Source organism: Nyctereutes procyonoides, unplaced genomic scaffold, assembly GCF_905146905.1.
Source record: "Nyctereutes procyonoides isolate TBG_1078 unplaced genomic scaffold, NYPRO_anot_genome, whole genome shotgun sequence".
NCBI lineage: Eukaryota > Metazoa > Chordata > Mammalia > Carnivora > Canidae > Nyctereutes > Nyctereutes procyonoides.
Genome location: NW_026575126.1, coordinates 39,987,166 through 40,006,628, shown reverse-complemented (window position 1 = coordinate 40,006,628; position 19,463 = coordinate 39,987,166). Strand labels below are relative to the sequence as shown.

Genomic DNA, 19,463 nt, shown 5'->3' with positions numbered 1-19,463 from the left:
TGACCAATTAAAGGCTGTTTATTTGTAATGAGACAAAACACTACAATCTATTCAACAATGGGCTGGACACTGCAGTGATTGGGGGCAGGGATGGAGGGGCAGGGTGAGGCCTCTGATTATGAATAATGTCCAAGGCAAAACCTTCCAGAAGACTCTTCCTTACCCCTCGGGGCAGAAATAAAAATCACACAATCACCACTGATTCAGATTAGAACACCAAGCTGAGTCTCAGCATGAAGCCAAGGTCAGTGCAGAGGTGGGGACAGGTCACCGCAACATGGACCTCTCCCCAAGAGGCACTGCCAGTCAGGAGGTCGAAGGAGGAAGAGTGCTTCTCTTGACCAGGGCTCGCCCTCGTCCTCATCTCGAGAACACTGTTCTCCCACTTTGAGGGTGGAGGCGGCCCCAGGCTGTGCAGTTCTGAGGGAGGGGAGCATGACAGTCACCCAGGCCCCCTGCCTGTTGCTCTCCCTTCTCCTCCTGCTCTCAGGCTGGCGCCTGGTGGCCATGGCTCCAGGACACTGCAGCAACACTGGGCGTGACTCTGCCACCCCCTCTACTCTGGAGGGCAGGGCGGGCAGCAAGCAGCTTTGGGGGATGGAGGTGAGGGTGATGCCAGAAGCAAGTGATGTTCACACGCACACTTCCTGGCACTGACAGCCTCTTCTGTCTCGGCCCCCAGGGACTGAGGGGCCGCAAGGCACGTAACAGCCCCAGCCCCGAAGGCCAGGCCCCACTATCGACACCACTCTCAGCTTTCTCCTGTCCGCATCTTAGAGCTTCAGCTCATGGATTTGGGGGGGTTGGGAGGGGCCCCGGGGGAACCTCACTGGCACCTATCCTCAGCCCAGCTCCCGGGGACAGCCCAGCCAAGCCAACATCCACCATGTGATGGACAGTTCCATGCTCGCCGGGACCATGTGAAGCCCTGGGCAGGAGGCCACCGCGGGGTGGAGAACTGTTCCATGATCTGACCTCCTGCATCAGAGTCTAAGCCCCAGAGCCCTGTGCTTGGGTGAAAAGCCTTCTGGTTCTGCCCGCCAGGAGCCAGCCCCTCATGGAGAGGCAGGGGCTGTTCCCCACATCCGAGGCTTCTGTGGGCTGGTTTTGGACAAAGATCTGGCATTCCCTTGATTTCACTCCCTCGTTGTTCCAAGGCTCCTCTGTCTTTAGGCTCAGGTCTGTCCATAACAGTTGGGTTCCTTCCTTCCAGCAGAAGTTCACTCTGGCTTTGAAGGAAGGAGCTGGAAGGAATGGCAGTGGAGGGGAAGGGGATGGAGGAGGAAACAGACCACAGTGAAGGCCGCCACACCCCAGCTGGCCAGTGGGGCTGGTGCACGCTCGTGGAGGCGGGACCAGGGCGCAGGCAGAGGCGGTGGTTTCCCGAGGTTACCAGTAAAGGAAGGAGGGCTGGAAGAGCCTGTGGGAAAGAAGAGGGGAGCAGGGGTGAAGGCCCCGGGGAGATGTCCTGCGCTAGCCCATAAGGGGCCCTGGCTGCCCCGAAGCACAAGCCCTCCGTGGCCTGAGTCCCTCCCAGTTCCCACACAAATCAAGGCGCAGATGGGGCTTCCAGCCCAGGGGGTCGTGGAGCACGCTGCATGAGTCAGCCCCAACCACCAAACTGCTCTGGGCTGTGTCCGTGCACAGGGGGAAGGCCTTGCAGTCCCCATGACCCCTTCAGGCCCTAAGGTCTGAGGCCAGCTCCCTGCTGGCATTTGTGGCCCTCAGAAGTGGCTGCATCTGAGCGGAGCTCTGGTCTACCGGGCACCCGCTGCAAGCCGCTGCTCTAAGAGGGGACCTGGGAACATGGCCATGACACAGAAGCATCAGACACCCCTCAGGAGGGGGGCTGAGTGGTTGGGTGTGGCGGTAGGAGCGGCTTCATCTTCTGGTTCCTTCTCAATTTTTGAACCATGTGGATGCATTCTTTTTAAAAATGTAATTCAGTATTAAAAAAAAAAATGTAGTTCAGGAAGTGAAAAGACAGAAGTGCTGGCCAAGGGCTCAAAGACTCTGCTTTCCTTCCGGCAGTTTCTGGACGTCAGTCAGGCTACTCAGCTCCTGGTACTACTTCCTGACATCCCTGTGCAGCAAGCCCCCATGCAGGCCGCCCTTCTGTTTTTATTGCTGGGTGTGTCATGGGCTTAATTTCCTGGTACCATCATCCCACTGGGCTCTGCTCCCCTCTTCCCCACCACCTGCTCCAGTGTACCTGGCAGATACCAGGTGTGCCCCACGACGCTCTGCTCCGAGCCCGCCTAGCACCGGGCCTGCAGCTGGGGCAGGCCGATGGGCCCGGCAAGGGGCTACCAGCTCCTTTGCAGAGGACAGAAGCCAGATGGCCAGGAAGGTGGGTTCTGCAGGGTGCCGAAGGGTGGGGCCTGATGGAGGCTGCCCAGCGGGCATCACATGGTCCGGCTGTACTCGATGCCACCCTTGGTGGAGATGCTGGACCACGGCAGGAAGCTGCAGAGCAGGCTGTGGGCCTGGCGGTAGATCCTATGCGGGATGGAGCAAGGGCTCAGGTTTGCTAGTGCGGAGCCCAGGTGCTGAATGTAGTCCGTGGGGCTCTGTTAAGGAAGATTCCAACTGCCTCACCTGCCCCACACTCTGGGTGGCCGTCAGCAGGGGCCCACGTGGTGATCTGCAGGACTGCATGCAGACGGAGACCCAGAGCCTGCTAAGCCTCTGTGGGGTGCTGGAAAGCCTTGTCAGCCAGAGGGGCCTCCACTGTGTAAAATAACAGAGTGGCATCCGAATACAAGAGGACCTGCTGGGAGAGGCTGCAGGCACATGGACACCCAGACCAAAGCTGCTGGACAGGGACTGGGTGGCGGGCGACAGGCCTGGTGGAAGAGCAAGCATTCTCAGTCCACTCCAATCCTCAGTCATTAGACAGCAGGGCCTCATCCCTGTGACAAGGAGGAGGATCCACGGGGCCAACCTTGGATACATGGGTAAATTCTATCCTCACTTAGTTCACTCCTTGCTCGGTTGCCCTCAGGGTATCTGGGGCCACAGCCTCTATCAGGATGTCTCCTGTCTCCTGGCCTCCCTCCTTCTGCTCTTGGACCAGAGAGGGTTAAAGATGAGGGAGCAGGGGAGGGACTCAGCTCTGGGTCACATGCCTTAAGAAAGGGAGGTCTGGACCCAGGCGCTGCCAATAGCCAGCGACTGTTTTCGCCCTGCTTGTGTGTCTTCTGCGCAGCCAGCATGAGGCCCTTGGATGGCAGGGGCCTCCTGTCTGACCAGTTCAGTTATCTGTTCTGGGCACCAGGAATGGGAGGCTCTCGATCAGTATTTGTTGGATGGGTGGATCATTGGCCAAGAGGGTTAAAACCTCTATCTTGTGCCGGGTGAAGTCTGAGGAACACTGAGTACAACCAGATCTACCCACAACACCATCTGCTCAGGAAAAACGGGCCCCGTGAGCTTGGCCTTGTGAATCACGTGAAGGCAACGTGACTCTGGCACATGGGCCCTGTCCCCACGAGCCACCCTTGTGGCTGGGAAGCCACATCCCTCACCCTTGAGAAGTAAAGGATATAGGATTGTCCAGGGAGGGTGGCCGCCGTTGATGTAGAGGACATAGGTGAAGCCATCTTTGAGGACCCCTCGGATGGAGTAGTAATAGGGGAGATAGTGATGTTGCTTAAAGTCTCTGTTTTCGTAGAAGTTTATTGCTGTGTTGTTGGTGGTGAGGACATGCAGGTAGATGGCTTTGCAGTGGTCCTGGGCGGTGGTTGATATGTGATCCTTTAAACTCTCAAGTAAAAGGGAACCTGCAGAGAAGGGGTGACAGTCACACAGCAGGGCAGGCAGGCAGGCAAGGTACGTGAAGCAGACAAGGAGGTAACCTTGCCAACATCTCCACAGATCTCCCTGCCATTGTATCAAAGATGGAACTCCTATAACCACCCTGTCAAAGCCCCTAAAATCCCGCGGCCAGATGGAGGTCATCAGCTACAGACCACCGGGTGTCTGGAACCATAGATGGGGGCCAGGTAGCTCCCTCACAGGGGCTAGGCCTGTGGTGGAGACTCACTAACCTTTCAGACAACAGAAAGTGCAAATAGGAGCCCAGGAGAAGGTAGGGCAGACAGGCCTGGGTCACACAGGAAGGCTGCTGCCCGCTGCCTGTGTGGCAGAGGGGGGAATTTGGAGACGGGCCTGGGGGACATTCCCTGTGCATGAGGGCATCCAATAAATGGCAGCTGGGACTGCTTTTTAATTATGTTTTCTACTCTTAATCAAGAACACCTTGTGACCAGACATAAGCCACGTGTGTGGCGGCCGGTGTGGTAAGAGGTGCCCGTTCCCTGACGAGGACATCTGGGCGCATTACGCATCTGATCGAATCAGATCTGAGAACGAGGCCATTGCCCAGAGACCTGGTGATAGGTGCAAAGAGCACAGGCTGAAGGCCAGCGGAGCGGAGGTGGGGCAGGTGGACCTGCCGGCAGGGGCGGGCAAGGAATGTCCGCCCAGGGCAGGGGGATGAAGGACATTATGGGCAAGTCACCAGCACGTGCGAAAGGACCGGATATGGTGGCTGGAGCACACGTGCCACACACCGCGAGCTCGCGCCCCTTACCTATGCCGTGCTTCCTGAACTCCTTCACTACTCCCAGACTTAGAATGTATGCAACCTGTGTGTCAACAGAGAAGGTGGAGGCTAGAATATCCCCGTCCTGAGGGAAAAGTCAGATATAAAGACCAGTTAATGGCCGAGGCACATCTCACACGCCGATTCCCCGGCCTTGACCTCTGCAGGGGGGCGGGGGGGGCGGGGACTGGAGGGGCAGAGTATAAGAGTCATTCCCCCCCCACACACACACACACACAGAAACGAGAGGGTGCAGGTCCTTGCAGCACATGGTTAAACTAAGGACACACACAGACCGTCCCTCCTCCTGAGGATGTGTTGTGGACCTGACAAGGGGCAAGAGTACAGCGGTAATGGGGAGGTGACTGTGCCACATGGGCACGTCCTGGGCACTCAGGACAAGACAAAGTTTGAAAAGGTTTGCCTCCAGGACCCTACGCTGCCCCCCTACATGGTCTCTGAGTAAAGGGAGTGGGGGCTCGAGCGGCCCCTCCATGCCCTGTGCTGCCCACAGTGGGCAGAGCAGCACCCCAGCACACTACCCCACCACTGCATCCTGGTTCCGGAGATGGAATTCTGGCCTGACGGCGAATCTGACCACCGTGTGAAACGAAGGAGAAGAAAAAAGCTCAGGAGGAAGCTGGGACTTAAAAGAACTACCTTTGCCCGAATCCAGTCACGAGCAAAATGGGGTATACGTGAGCAGGTTGGGTCTTTCAAAGGCAGACATCCTTGTACTTTTAAAGAAATAATCTGAAGCTCAAAAGACAGAACCAGCTGTCGTGCATTTTTCCCTGTCCTTGGAGTAAACACCCACGTGGTCGACGCTGCTCAGTCTCGAAGACCAAAATAATTAGGCAGCATCTTGGCCCAGGACGACCACATGCAACATGTTTGTGGCTGTGGCCTCGAGCTCTACACTCAGGGCAGAGCTTGCTGATGGGGGCCCCGCAGACCTCAGGAGTCCTTACAGAGACCTTGGAGAGCTCTGTGAAGCCGAAGAAGAAATGACATATTCCTCTATCCTCACGAGCCTCTAACCAGAACTAGCATGTCCTTCAGCCAATCACAGCACAATTAGCTGTTTCTACAAACCACCGATCTTCCCAGAGCCCCTGACAACTTTGGGGGTTCTCAGAGTATCATTTACACTCCTCTCTATTTTGTTTTCTGGGATTTTTTTTCACCCTTCCCTACTGTGAAACGGCAGTGGTTATGAGGCCTGCGGCTAGGTCTCTCGCCGAACGTGTGTATCACATACGCACAGGAAGAACCAAACAGGCGGGAGTCTCCTACTTGGTGTGGGCTCCGAGGAGAAAGGGCCACAGAGCAGGCAGTGATTCGGGTCACAAGCCCGCGCAGTGACAAGACCACCAACTCCTCGCCACACATACTCACTTCCTTATGTATCTTGGTCCTACTTTTTATTTCAGCTACTATCATTCCCACGATGGCGCCCCTGTAGGTCGCGGCAAGGGAAAAGAATTTCTTGTTGGAGGTGATATCACGATACCATGAGTCTGGGTACCTGAGGAGGAGAACAAATGCAGGTTGTTTGCAAAGTTCAAGCTCAACTAATGCGGAGCTTCACACAGTGGAGCCACAGGGGACCCTGGGCTGCTCTGCCCACTGCTCCACGGCTGATAAGGAGCGTGTCCTCCGTTCAGCCTATACCAAAGGGTCTTCTTAAAGCAGTAATCTGTCTAGACGCAACTGGGAATTTCTTTAAAAAAATTTTTTAAAGGGGGGGGGAGCGGGCAGAGGGAATGGGAGAAACTCAAGTGGACACCAGGCTGAGCCCAGAGCCCAACACAGGGCTCGATTTCATGACTGAGATGACGACCTGAGCCAAAACCAAGAGTCAGACACTTAACTGCGCCAAGGCGGGACTGGGAATTTCTGATGGGAAAAATGATTCTACTATCATTACATGAGAGATGAGAGGGAAAAAAAAAAACCCTCCGATGACAATCACTCCATGAGAGCAGGATGTGCAGGGGCTGCTGGATGGGTTAGGACTGATGGCCCTTGCTGGCCCACAGACACCTAGGAGATTCCCACGAATTCTGTTGAGTCCTTTTGAAGACTGGGGGTGTGGGGAAGGCCAAGTCCCAGCTGAGCGGCATCTGAGTTCCCGGAACCTCCCTGGGCAGGGATGGGGACAAGCCCTCCGGGCAGGGTGTGGCCAGGGTTGTTAGGGGCTACTCACCCAGACCCCTACCCAAGGGAGCAGGGAAGGGAACATTTAGTGCAAAGCCCCTGGACAGTAACGAAAAGGCAGACTCAGCCACAGCGAGGAGACATGGTCAGGAAGGCAGGGGCCCTCCCTCAGGGCCTAGGGGTGTGTGGGTTTGATTTTTAACTTGGCGTAGACGTAACAGGTTGGCCTGAGATGCCCTTTCTTGAGACCAAGAGCTGGGGAAGGACGCCATACCCTCGAGGTGACAGAGCAGACAGGTCGGCTCTGCTCCACAGAGGCCACTGACCACCCACTGGAAGGTTCTATGGGGCCTGAGCATCACTTGTACTCCCTCCCTGATCCTCCTCACACTCATCCTTCTGTCCCCAGAGTGTCCGGCCAGCACAGCAGCCAGGAATCAGAGCTGCCAGCATGCAGCCCATGGCGCTGCAGTTCACCCCACCGTCCTTGGAACCTGAAGCCTGGGTGCAGGCTGTGAGAAGAGGCAGGCAGGTCGGGCGCCCCTGGAGGCGGAGGCTACAGCCCAGCACGCTCAGTGGGCTTGAATCCAAGCAAGTTCTGGGCTGCAAGGCGGCGGAGGCACTGCTGGCAGAAGCAGAGCACCCTCCGTGGACCGTCAAGCCGCTGAGGCGACTCACATCCCAGTAGAGACAGGAGGTTCCTGGTCGCCCCCACCTGCAGCAGGCTAATCCACCAGTCTGCGGCGAGGACGTGTGGAAACACGATCCTTGGCAGTGTCTAATTCACTTTTAACAGGGTGTGGTTTTGGTTTGTTTTTTTTTTTTGAAAATAATAAATTCTTGTGATGAGAGCTCAAGCCTTATCATCTGCGCAGCTTCTACACATACGTATATACAGCAGCATTCATGTTGGCATGCTGCACCTTACACTCCTAGGGCTTGATCTTCTAGCTGCCAGTTTGTGAAATAAAAAGCCTGCACCTAGTTTTCTCACTGTGAGCGCTGTGTGTGCACATTAGCAACAGACAGAACTGCAGCTGCCAATACTCTGCCCACCACAAACTACTGAAAATACCCTGCTACACGGTTTATAGCCTCATAAGCTTTTTTATCTTGTACATGTTTTTAAATAAATGCAGGATTGGGATACACACTGTTTTCTAGTTTCTCTTTTCATTTATTATCTCATTAAAAAAATTCTCAATAAAAAAATATACCTCTTCAGCAGACTTCCCCTGGCTGAATAACAAGCACTTGCAGGAACAAACCCCAACGTGTGTAACCCAGTCCTCACCATTATGGTATTTAAACTGATTCTCATTTTTCTGAATTGTCAATAGCACTGCACTGACATCTTTTTAACTAAAGAATCTCAGGAAAGGCCTTCTGGGGACTCTCTGCAGGAGGGACACAGTGAGGTGGAAAGAGGCTGAGGGCAGTCAGGGAGCCAGGCCTGGGGTCCAAGACAGGCAAGGTGATCCTGGGCCACCACGGCAACTCCAGGTCATGCTGGCCATCACAGCAAGTCTCCCAGCTCTGGTTCTCCTCCCCCACCCCTCCCAGCTGCAGCCGGGGACAGTGGGCGCCATTCAACTTACTCGATGGGGAACCAGTCGCCGCACAGATGCTTCACGGTGTCTATGTCATCGTGGCAGAGGAGGCGCAGGCTGACCTCACTGAGGGCGCTGGACGGCACCACCTCTGTCATTCACACCTGCAGGGAGGGAAGTGGCGTCAGGAGGGCGGCCACGCCCCCACGGCCCACCAACCAGGCACTGTCACCGCATGCTACTTCCTCCTCCTCCTCATGCTAACCTGTGAAGCAAGCAAGACAGGGAAGCTAGTATTGTCCCCCGTGGATGGACGTGTCTTCAGCACCTGCACGGAGTGTGCTGTCTCTCAGCCCCAAGCACAGGTGGCACAGTCGCCCCCACTGTAGAGGAGGAAACTGGCTGCCCCGGGCCATCCCGGCTCCTCCCTGGCTGGTCTCACGTCAAAATTCTGTTGCTGTTTCTGCTGCCACAGAGAGCCTCCAGCCCTACACCCTGACTTATCCCCACCTGGGTCCTGTCTGGGGCGGCCGGCCTGCTGGAGGCCATGGATGGCCTGCACTTTGGTGGAAGTGGCACCTGCTGGATGGACCGCTTCTCCTCACTGACCAGGCAGACGGACTCTTGGGCAGGAATAGAGACAGGGAGACATGCCAGAGGTCAAAGTAGGAGTCAAGAGTTGCCAACAACTCTTTTATTTAAAATAAATAAATAAATAAAATTATATATATATATATATATATATATATATATATATATATATTATTTTACTTATTTACCTATTTACTTATATTTAATAATTTATGAATACATAACAAAGGATCCTACATTCTTGTCTTTCAACAACCTCCACACAAAACGTGCAGCTTGAATTTGTGACCTGAGCTTGCAAGCCAGGTGTGTGCCCTGCTAACAACTCTTCTAAGTCAGGAGAGTATATTCAGTCCAGGCTGCGACACAGCACCTGGACCCCCAGGATTGACTGAGTGTGCAGAGAAAGGCAACCCTGCCAACCCAGGTCCAGCAGCCCCTGGTCCCCAAGGACAGACCCCCAGCCTCTAACCTCGATATGAAATACACTAACCACCTCAGGGTTCCACCTAAAATGCTGGGCCCGGACCCAATCGAGCCCCCAGGCCTAACTGTAGGTCAAGGGTGCCAAGATGTCCAAGAAACACAGAATGAGGGGTATTCCAGACAACTGGCCTGGTATCTTCAAAAGATGAAGGTTATTAAAAAAAAAAAAAGTAAACCAAAAGAGGCGAGGAGACCTACCACCAAATATAATGTGTAAATCCCTACTGGGAAAAAGAACAAGTGAAAATAACCCTCTGGGGAAATGTAAACATAGGCGGGACAGCAGCTGATGCTCTGAAGCTGTTACTGACAGTCTTGGAAAATGAAGGGTGTGATAACGCAGGAAGTCTTGGGAGTGAGGCACCATGAGATCGGAAACTAACTTTTAGTGTTTCAAGAGATTCTAACTACTGAGGAAGCAAACACGACACAACACTATGAACCACTGGATCCAGGTGTTAGATAAGACAATACAGGAACTTACTGCCCACACGTTCAATTTCTCTACACGCCCAAACTTTTTCATAACAAATGGTGGTAGTGGCAGGACCCTGAGAGGACAGTCATCACCAACCACCTGAGCTTGCTCTAGAAACTGGTTCTGTGAGTGTGCACCAAGACAGTGCCAGGGATGCCCAAAGGTCCCGGGGACCCGGACCTCAGTCCTCAGCACTCAGCCAGCCCAAGTAAGTGCCTGCGACAATCCTTCAAGGTCACCTGCTCTGGCTGCCCTGACATTCTTGGTGCCTGGTTCCCGTGAAATTTCAGGTATTTCCGGGTCTCCAGGGAGGACCTGTCCTAATGTGCCAGCTGCCAGGGGCTGAAAGTGACCCCGAGGCTTGACCACGGAGATGGTGGTGCAGCTGCTCACCCTCTAAGCCCTGGACACAACCCCAGCATGCTCTACTCAGCAGGAAGGGCTCCTCTGAGGGCAAGTCGGGGGCTGGCGTCCCCCTAGGACCATGTGCTGCTGAGCAGTCAGGCCAAGGGTCAACTGAGGGCTGGCTGAGGGCAGGAGAAAGGGGAAGTACTACAGGAGCTCTGTGGCTCTGTGGCCACACTGGGTTCTGTCTTTGCAGCGCATGCCAAAATCCCAGAGGTGGGGACCATGCCACCTTGACACATCCTTCTGCACAGCACTGGCTCAACAGCTGAAATGAGAGGGAACCTGCTTTCTCCTCCTCCCTCCATGTTTTCAGACAGTGCCTGCACACTGCCTATTTGGGGTCTGCAAGGGGGGGGACCCCTCCCGTGGCCCTCCTGGCAACACAAGGTGCCCTCACCCAGGGCTCTGAGTGGGACAGAATGGGATGTTCATAGGGACATGGGTCTGTTCCTGCTCAAAGCCTGGTGGAGCCCAACAGGTCCGGGGTCAGGCAGCAGCGGAGGTACTGCCTCCACCTAAGGAAGAAGTGGCATCCCTGGCAGGAGCCCTGCTAGAAGACCTGTCACTTAGAAGAGGACAGAGCTGGTCTTGGATTTAAGATCTTGATGGAACCCCTGAAAGCTAAGCTGGCCCAGACAAAAGCCTCTTTCTGGGCAGGACAGAGACAGTCTGCAGTGTTGACAAAACAAGGGACACGGGCAGCCCTGGTGGCCCAGCGGTTTAGCACCGCCTTCAGCCCAGGGTGTGATCCTGGAGATCTGGGATCGAGTCCCACGTCGGGCTCCCTGCATGGAGCCTGCTTCTCCCTCTTGCCTATGTCTCTGCCTCTCTCTCTCTCTCTCTCTCTCTCTCTCTCTCTGTATCTCTCATGAATAAATAAATAAAATCTTAAAAAAAAAGGGGGGGGGGACACAAGCCCTCACAAAAGTTAAAGTGAGAGGCTGCTGGGATACGGCAAGCCCCAGCTGCTGGGCTGTATTTGAGTTTAGTTCTAAACACAAAACAAAACCGGAACACCAACCAAACAACAAAGACTATCCTCAGACTAGGCACATCTAACCTTTCCGTGTCACTTGGTGTTTCTTCTTTCTTGAGATGCACCTTCAAAATCAAGACCCAAACCAGCCTGATCTCTAGGTAAACAACAGCTTCACTAACTTGGTTCCTGAACAGTGGGGCCGTTCCAGGGCTCAGCACCCGCATCTACAGGGGCTCACTCCAGCCCACATCCCTGTTGGTATCCAGGACATGGCCTGTGGCCCAAAACATTCTGGTGTGACCTCAAGGATCTCACGCCTCTCCAGTGGCCAGCCACCTCTTGGGAAATGGGACTGGTCAACCAAAAATGGCAATTCCTGAGTTTTATGAATCACCCCTGTCCAAGATACATCCTAGTGGTCACTGGATAGGATGTGGTTCCCCAGTCATCCCAAGCCAAGGGCTGTTTTGTCCCATAGAACATGAGTGCACGGGTTAGAGGGGTCTGCCCACCAAGAGCAGGAGGGACTCTGGCACTTCACATTCGGGTACAAAGTGCTGCTCCCGAGGAGGTTTCTGCACAACCCCCAAAGTGAGGGTAACCCTTCCTTCTTTCACAAAAGGGGTGGAATCAAACACTGAGCCTGGCCTTGTCTCTGTCTTGCCCTTAGCCAGCCAGTCTCTCGGAGTCCCCTCTAGAATAGCCAGGGTTAGGTCCCTCAGGACAGCACTGAGGCTGCAATGAGCTGCTGATGGCAAAGGGCTGGGAAACAAAGAAGAAATGCCCGTCAACGTGGGCTGCTGGGGCCTGCCAGCTGGTGACCGCACGGACTTGAATTTTAACACTGATGTCCTAAGTAGTTTTGCTCCGATTCCTAACTTAGGTGGTTGTTAGCTGCTGGTTCAGTGTTGGGAGTTCAGTTCAGACTCACCACTGGAAAGAGGCTTTGCCCCCCAACCCCTTTAGCTGAATTCTGGATCCATACACAGTACCTCTGACATGTTAAAAAACAGTTCTCTGGCTGAACACATGTACAAAAAATTACTAAATGCACCAATCAAAGGTTTCATTAATCTTGTAAGGTAAGAGAACAGCATTGTGGTTGTGTAGAAAATGCTCATGCTCATGTACAATGGATACATAGAGACAAAATGACAGGATGTCCTGTAATTTAATTTAGTTGGAGCAAAGGTGGCTAAATGTTAATAACTGTTGACCTGGATGAATGGCAGGTATGTCAAGTGGATGTTTGAAAATGTCCCAATTAATAAAGTAACCAACCAACGAAACTTTTCCGCAGAGGCTGAGTTTTGGATATAGATGGGAGGTTTGCCAGGTGACCCATTTAAATGCCTCTGGCACCCTGCACCCCAAACTCAGGAAAGCAGCACCACATGCTGCAGCAACCACCACAGTCTCTGTGCACCTCATCACTAGAAGAGGGAGTTCTCAGCAAACCATGGCTCGTTCACTGACATGCACTCTGGATCCCAGCTGGGTTACATGCCTAGTTCAGAGGGTTAACGGGCTCAGGGAACACTGGTCAGGACCCAAGTTAACCAAATCTCAAACTCCACTGATGTTTTAAGGATCGACAGCACACAGGTCAGTTTTAGGAAGTAGCCTGAAGCTGTCCAAGATGCTCAGTATCAAACAGGGCCAGTTTATTTCTTGTTAAGTTTTTTAATTTATTTATTCATGAGACACAGAGAGAGAGAGTCAGAGACATAGGCAGAGGGAGAACCAGACCTCCTGCAAGGAGCCTCACGTGGGATTCAATCTCGGACCCTGAGATCACACCCTGAGCCAAAGGCAGACACTCAACCACTGAGCCACACAGGCAACCCAACCACAGGGCCAGTTTAGGGTAATGCCCTTCCCCTTCCCCTCAGGGCCACGAAAAGTAAGTACAGGAGTCCCTGCCTAAACCTGGAGCCTCTGGGTCAAAGTCAACAACCCCACATCATCCAAGGCTGAGGCCGAGGCCAAGGCCTGTCCCTCAGTGCAGTCTTTCCAGAGAAGGCTCCAGGGACAAGGGGGTCCTCTTCTCCCTATTCCAACAATCTTCAGAGAAAATCCTGGTGGACAAGTTCCAACACATTGCCATCTGCCAATCCATGTAGCCAAACAGGATGGTCTATAAAAATCCTTCTCAAAAAAAAAAAAATCCTTCTCAACACCCCTGCAAGGCCACAATCTCTCCTCTAAATCAAGCAAGGAGGGAGTCGGAGTGGGAGTCCACTATGGACTGTTAGTGGATGACTGCATCGACAAAATGCAGTGGACATTTAACCCGACACCTGCTACAACGTGGATGAATGCTGAAAACGTGTTGAGTGAAAGAAACCAGACACTAAAGGCCACATTTATGATTCTAGTCATGTGAAATGTCTAGAACAAGCAAATCCAGATAGTAGGTGAATGGTTGCTGGAGGCCAGCAGGATTGGGGTGGGGGTGGGGATGACGATGGCTGTGGGGTTTCTTTTGGGAGCAGTAAAAATATCCTGAAACCAAATGTGGTGGATGCACAACTCTGTGAATACACTAAAAATGCTGAATGGTACACCCTATGTGGGTCAATTGTATAGCATGTGGATTGTATCTCAACAAAGCTGTTAAAAACAAAAGTAATCCTGAGAGTGAATGTTTCTTTGGTGAACAAACGGATGCAAAAATTCTTTCTGAAGACAGTCACAGTAGATTCCAGAAAGAATCAGAAGCTTTCTAGCCTGCAAGTCAAACTGCAGGGACTCGTGCGGGTGCCCATGGGGGGCTGGCCTGGACCTGCCACCTGAGGTGTGGGGTTATGTGCACACGCACGTGCATGCATGCACACATATCTGTGCCAGCCCCAACAGGGCTAGGGAGCCTGGCAGGAGACATGGATTCAGAGCCGAGGAAGAATCGCCAGCTCACCAAGGTCCACCTGGTAGCTTACTCCAGATCTGGGCCAATTTTAATTATTTCATACTCAAAGGAAAAAATCTGTCATTGTGTAAGAAGTGATCAGAGGAAGTTATCGAGTGTCAAACAAGAATGTCCGTGCTAGGAGTTTTCACAGGGTAGCAATTTAAATGCTTTTGAGAAAGAAAAGATCACGCTCAGATTCCCCCCAGCTCCAGCTGAGAAAGCAACACAAACCACAAATCACCAGATGAATCTGAAATCAACTTTTGGCTCCAATGTTTGGTCTGTGCCAGGAATCTCCAGGTCCTCCTCTTTCCAGGAACAGCTCTTTAGACTGTTCATCTGGGGAGAGCCCGGCTCGAGCCAGCCCGAGAAGTGGGGTGCCATGACTGCCTGCCCTCACTGTTCTTGGCAGAACTCCAGGTGTCTCACTGGTTGTGCCCTACTGTGCTCTTGAGCTCCCATGGAAAGGAAGAGCATGACAGGACACCAACAGCATGCTCCCACTAGACCCTCCAGCACAGGGGACGGAATGAGTACAGGCACCCGGCAACATCAGCCAGCAGTCAGGGTCTGGGTGGTCAGACAGACCCGGGGCATCCAAGGAACAAGAGCTGCTGCAGCAAAATAAGTGCCAGGAAGTGAGGCCTTGACCTGTACGGCTGCCTGTGACAGGGGAGCAAGAGGATGGGATTGGGACGCTTTCTGAGGGGACTGGAAGTTCTTTACGCAGATGATGGTGGTGGTTACACAGACACACACATATACGCACGTGTTAAAACTCACTTGGTGCATCTTGCCCTATGTATACTAAACTTCTCTAAAGTTGATTTTAAAAGATTTTTAAAAAACCCTCTATGAAAAAAAAAACCTCTATGTTGAAGTCTGATAGCAAAGGGAGAGATCCATAATAAATGAGCATCTCATGTCCTCGGATTTATAAATTTTTCCCTAGTATCCTTGGGACAAGGCTCTTGACTAAAAGGAAAGGATTTGCTCTCTGTTTGACTTTCAAGAAAAAAAACTGGGCTCCAAGATGCACAGCTATTCGTGGACTCTCACACCCCTATTAAAAAGTACTTCCATGTTTTCAAAGCCTTGACTTAAAAATAGAAAAAAGAAACTTTTAACTAAGGGAAAAATGCAGCATTTATAGTGCCCAGGCCGTCCCAGCCCAGCTCCAACAGGCAGAGAAAGTTCAGGAAAGCAGGGAAAGGGGGACCCCAGGGGGAGCCTGGTGTGCTGGTCCCAGGAAGCACTGGCATCAGAGGTCAAGTTTACAGAGAGGGTGGCGGAGCACATGAGATGCTGGTGTGGCAAGCGGCTGGTTTAGACAGGGAGCAGTCCAGGCAATCCACCTCTGACACCTGTAGGAACTCACCACTTACCCATCCAGAACTGTCTGCCATGTAGCAGTCTCCTATTGCTATGGGCTACTCTTAGGGCTTATGGGACAAGGCTCCTGATGAATGATTCACCAGACAACAGGGGCCAGTGGGTGAAGCCAGAGCACAGGTCCACCAAGTCAGGTCTCAGTTCTGAGCCTTCAGGTGCTGGTGGGACGTAGCACCAAAGCCTCAGACATGCAGGCCACCTTTTGGGACATTTCCATACACTTCCCTACAAAGACACAGATGCATCGATACAAAGGCAGGGGCATGTTGTACAGGGAACCCAAAGTTCTTTTGGGCTTGGAAGTTAAAACACGAAGCTGCAAAGGTTTAGGCTTCAATGAGAATTTCTGCCTGGGTTTCCTGGCTAAAGAAATCGATGGTGACAGAAATCAGAAAGCAGAAGTGGCAGTGGACACCAAGAAGGGGCAGAAGGCAACCTGCTGGGACGATGGTGATGTTCGGATCTGAGCTGCTGGCCACAGGGCAAACACTAGTCAGGGGCCAAGCTCTCTGCCAGGGGCCAGCGAACTCGGGGTGCCTGCACTCGATGGCTGGGTCCTCCTTCAGATTCTCGAGGGTGAGAATGCAAAGACAAAGGCCTCCATGCAGTTCAGGGGAGGACATCTGGGATTTTGGAGCTCTGCTCTTAACCGTCACACTGTGTCTCAAGATGACATAGGTCTTATTTTGTTTAAATTTATTTTTCCAGGACACCTGGGTGGCTCAGTGGTTGGGCGTCTGCCTTTGGCTCAGGGCGTGATCCTGGTGACCCAGGATCAAGTCCCATGTCGGGCTCCCTGCATGCAGCCTGCTTCTCCCTCTGCCTGTGTCTCTGCCTCTCTCTGTGTGTGTGTCTCTCATGAATAAATAAAATCTTAAAAAAAAAATTATTTTTCCATTTTGTTTTACCTCCCGTCCAAGGCCAAATGACCAGATGCGGAGGGCATACGTTGAGAGCACTGCGCATGTCTGCCACCTGCAAGCCCCTGACTCTCCTCGGAAAGGCACTGGGATTAAGGCTGGTCATGACAGTCGAACAGAATCCTCTGCTTGTTCTAAGGACCTGCGTCACGGCCTCGGTGCCAGCGAATTTCCAGATGGAGGACTGGACTGTAGGCAGGTGGCCGAAGGGCTCTTTGCCTTTTGTGGCCTTCCTAGGCCAGTGTCAAAACTGGAGAAGGAAAGCCCAGGTCTGGGGTAAGACAAGAATGAAAAGGAAGATGAGAAAGAATATGATCTGGAGGGGATCCCTGGGTGGCCCAGCGGTTTAGCGCCTGCCTTTGGCCCAGGGTGCGATCCTGGAGTCCTAGGATCGAGTCCCACGTCAGGCTCCTGGCATGGAACCTGCTTCTCCCTCCTTCTGTGTCTCTGCCTCTGTCTCTCTCTCTATGTCTATCACGAATAAATAAATAAATCTTTTTTTTTTAATTTTTATTTATTTATGACAGTCCCACAGATAGAGAGAGAGAGGCAGAGACACAGGCAGAGGGAGAAGCAGGCTCCATGCACCGGGAGCCTGACATGGGACTCGATCCCGGGTCTCCAGGATCGCGCCCTGGGCCAAAGGCAGGCGCTAAACCGCTGCGCCACCCAGGGATCCCTAAATAAATCTTTAAAAAAAAAAAAAAGAATATGAGCTGGGACAAAGGAGGACACCGGAGCCGGGGGCCAGAGATGTGGAGCCATGAGCAGCCCCCATGGTCCCCTTGTCGGAAAGTTCCAGACGTGTCTCATGTTCCCGGAATAGAACATGAGGGTGCAGACGAGCCTCTGCTGCCAGCTCACACACTCACAGGGAAACAGCGAGAGCACAAGGGTGTGGGGACCGCAGGTGTGTGGTCCAGATGGGCGGAGGACCCCTGGTGAAGAAGTGCTTCAGCCCCTCTGCTTTCTGAGATCCTGGCAGCGGGCTGCCCGACAGGGCACTAGGACCCCAGAATAGCGTTCCCAGTTCAGGTCCCGTGTAACAACAAGCCACCGGTAAATAACTGGAGTTTTAGGGTCTGGGAATAAAAATATATGTAATAATCTGCATTCCTGACCAACAGCCACGACTGGACCCTGTCTAGGGCTCAAATTCAGCCAGGAGTACGTGTTCTCCCACAGGGAACTCCAGCGGCTGCCAGCAGCCCTCAGCACTGCGAGAGAGTGTACGTGTGTGTGTGGGGGGAGCAGTCAGCTAGTCCCTTTGAAAGGAGAAAGCACAGCAATAGGGGACTCGGGTTTCGGAGACCCTGCCTGCCTGCCCCCCGCCCCCCAGCAGGCCAGGCTGCCCACCTCCGTGTTTCCATCTCTGCTGGGTTATATCATTGGATAGGTTTTTACTCTGCCTCTCTACCTTTGTGTTTAAGATCCTTCAGAATCAAAGAGATGTTCATTATGAAAGTGGGCCAAATTTGGTATAAATTAACACTTGATCATGAGGTTAACATATTATTTTTAAAAAGTAATTTTACCTCCTGCCAGCATTTGCCTCTGGAATTACAGCAGATGTCTATGTTCTTCATCACTCATTTCTGTATTATTTGAGCTTTTATTTTTCTTCTTCAACAGCTTGAGTTGTTTTTGTTTTCAGAAAAAAAAGACTTTCAGGTGATATGAGAAAATCATGAATATATTTTTATAAAATTATTTCATGGGCTGTTTTTAATTAGCAACAACTTGGAAGTTTTATATTCTAAGTAGAATGATTACCCATTTTGCCCCGAAATAGTCTCTCCTAGTGCCAACTTTTAGATCTTGGACCCCTGGAATAGTGTGGCATTTTGTGCACTGATACCAGAAATAAATGTTCTAAATACAGATTCAAAGTTGTAATGAAGCTTTTAAAAGGAGGTGGTTGTAGATAAGGACGCTAACCGCACTTGTAAACATAAAGGGTTCCTATATAATTCTTAAACAATTTTCGTGGTTTTATAAAATCCAATATAGGGGATCCCTGGGTGGCTCAGCGGTTTAGCGCTTGCCTTCGGGCCTGGGCGTGGTCCTGGAGTCCCGGGATCGAGTCCCGGGTCAGGCTCCTGGCATGGAGCCTGCTTCTACCTCTGCCTGTGTCTCTGCATCTCCCCCCGCCCCCCTATCATGAATATATAAATAAAAAAAAAATCTTAAAAAAAAATCCAATTTAAAATATTTACAAGTTTTAGATGACCACTTTTTAAAAGGTTTTAAAAAACAGTCCTGGGGCACCTGGCTAGCTCAGTCCAAAGAGCCTGTGACTCCCAATCTCAGGGTTGTGGGTTTGAGCTCCACCTTGGGTACAGAGATTACTTAAAGTGAAATTAAAATAATACAATAACATTTCCCTTTTCTTGAAGGAGGTAAATGCTCTTGTAAACCTTTTTATTTTACTCTGAACACAGAGTAAAATAATTCATATGCAATATAAAGCAAAACTAGGACTTCCCTATTCACCCCATCACCAATAAAATGACTGTTAATGTTTCTGGTGTTTCCTACAAGAAAATGATTTTTTGGGGGCACCTGGGTGGCTCAGTTGGTTAAGCATTTCCCTTTGGCTCAGATCACAATCCCAAGGTCCTGGGATGGAGCCTCACAGTCTTCTATCTTCCTCTGTCCCCCACCTTGGTTTATGCTCTTTCTTTCTCAAATAAATAAATAAATAAATAAACTCTTTTAAAAATGATTTTTTGCCTTTTTTTTTTTTTTTTAAATAGGAGAGGACTTGGCTGGTAAGGGGCTGAGGGGCTGTTTGGGGTGGTGGGTATACAGGTATACTCATGCCAGGACCATTTGTAGTGTACTTTCCTATAGGCACGCTTTTTTTTTTTTTTTAAAGATTTTATTTATCCATTCATGAGAGACAGAGAGAGAGAGAGAGGCACAGAGACACAGACAGGGAGAAGCAGGCTCCCCACAAGGAGCCCAATGCGGGACTCCATC

At 51.9% G+C, this 19,463-nt stretch overlaps 1 protein-coding gene across 2 annotated transcripts in view; it reads right to left on the bottom strand.

Moving 5' to 3' along the window:
* NAA60 (N-alpha-acetyltransferase 60, NatF catalytic subunit) overlaps nucleotides 1–19,463 on the bottom strand; it is a 23,211-nt gene continuing 3,748 nt past the window's right edge. The window contains exons 2-7 of one of the 2 annotated variants that reach the window (XM_055340511.1): nucleotides 8,365–8,480; nucleotides 6,005–6,134; nucleotides 4,595–4,691; nucleotides 3,548–3,782; nucleotides 2,213–2,562; nucleotides 1–1,420 (exon numbers count right to left, since the gene is read on the bottom strand). In XM_055340511.1, the coding sequence (XP_055196486.1) occupies nucleotides 2,406–2,562; nucleotides 3,548–3,782; nucleotides 4,595–4,691; nucleotides 6,005–6,134; nucleotides 8,365–8,474 (729 nt within the window). In that variant the 5' untranslated portion in view covers nucleotides 8,475–8,480 and the 3' untranslated portion in view covers nucleotides 1–1,420; nucleotides 2,213–2,405. Of the gene's footprint in view, nucleotides 1,421–2,212; nucleotides 2,563–2,586; nucleotides 2,731–3,527; nucleotides 3,783–4,594; nucleotides 4,692–6,004; nucleotides 6,135–8,364; nucleotides 8,481–19,463 lie in introns of those variants that run through there. The other variant, XM_055340513.1, reaches the window with a different exon arrangement.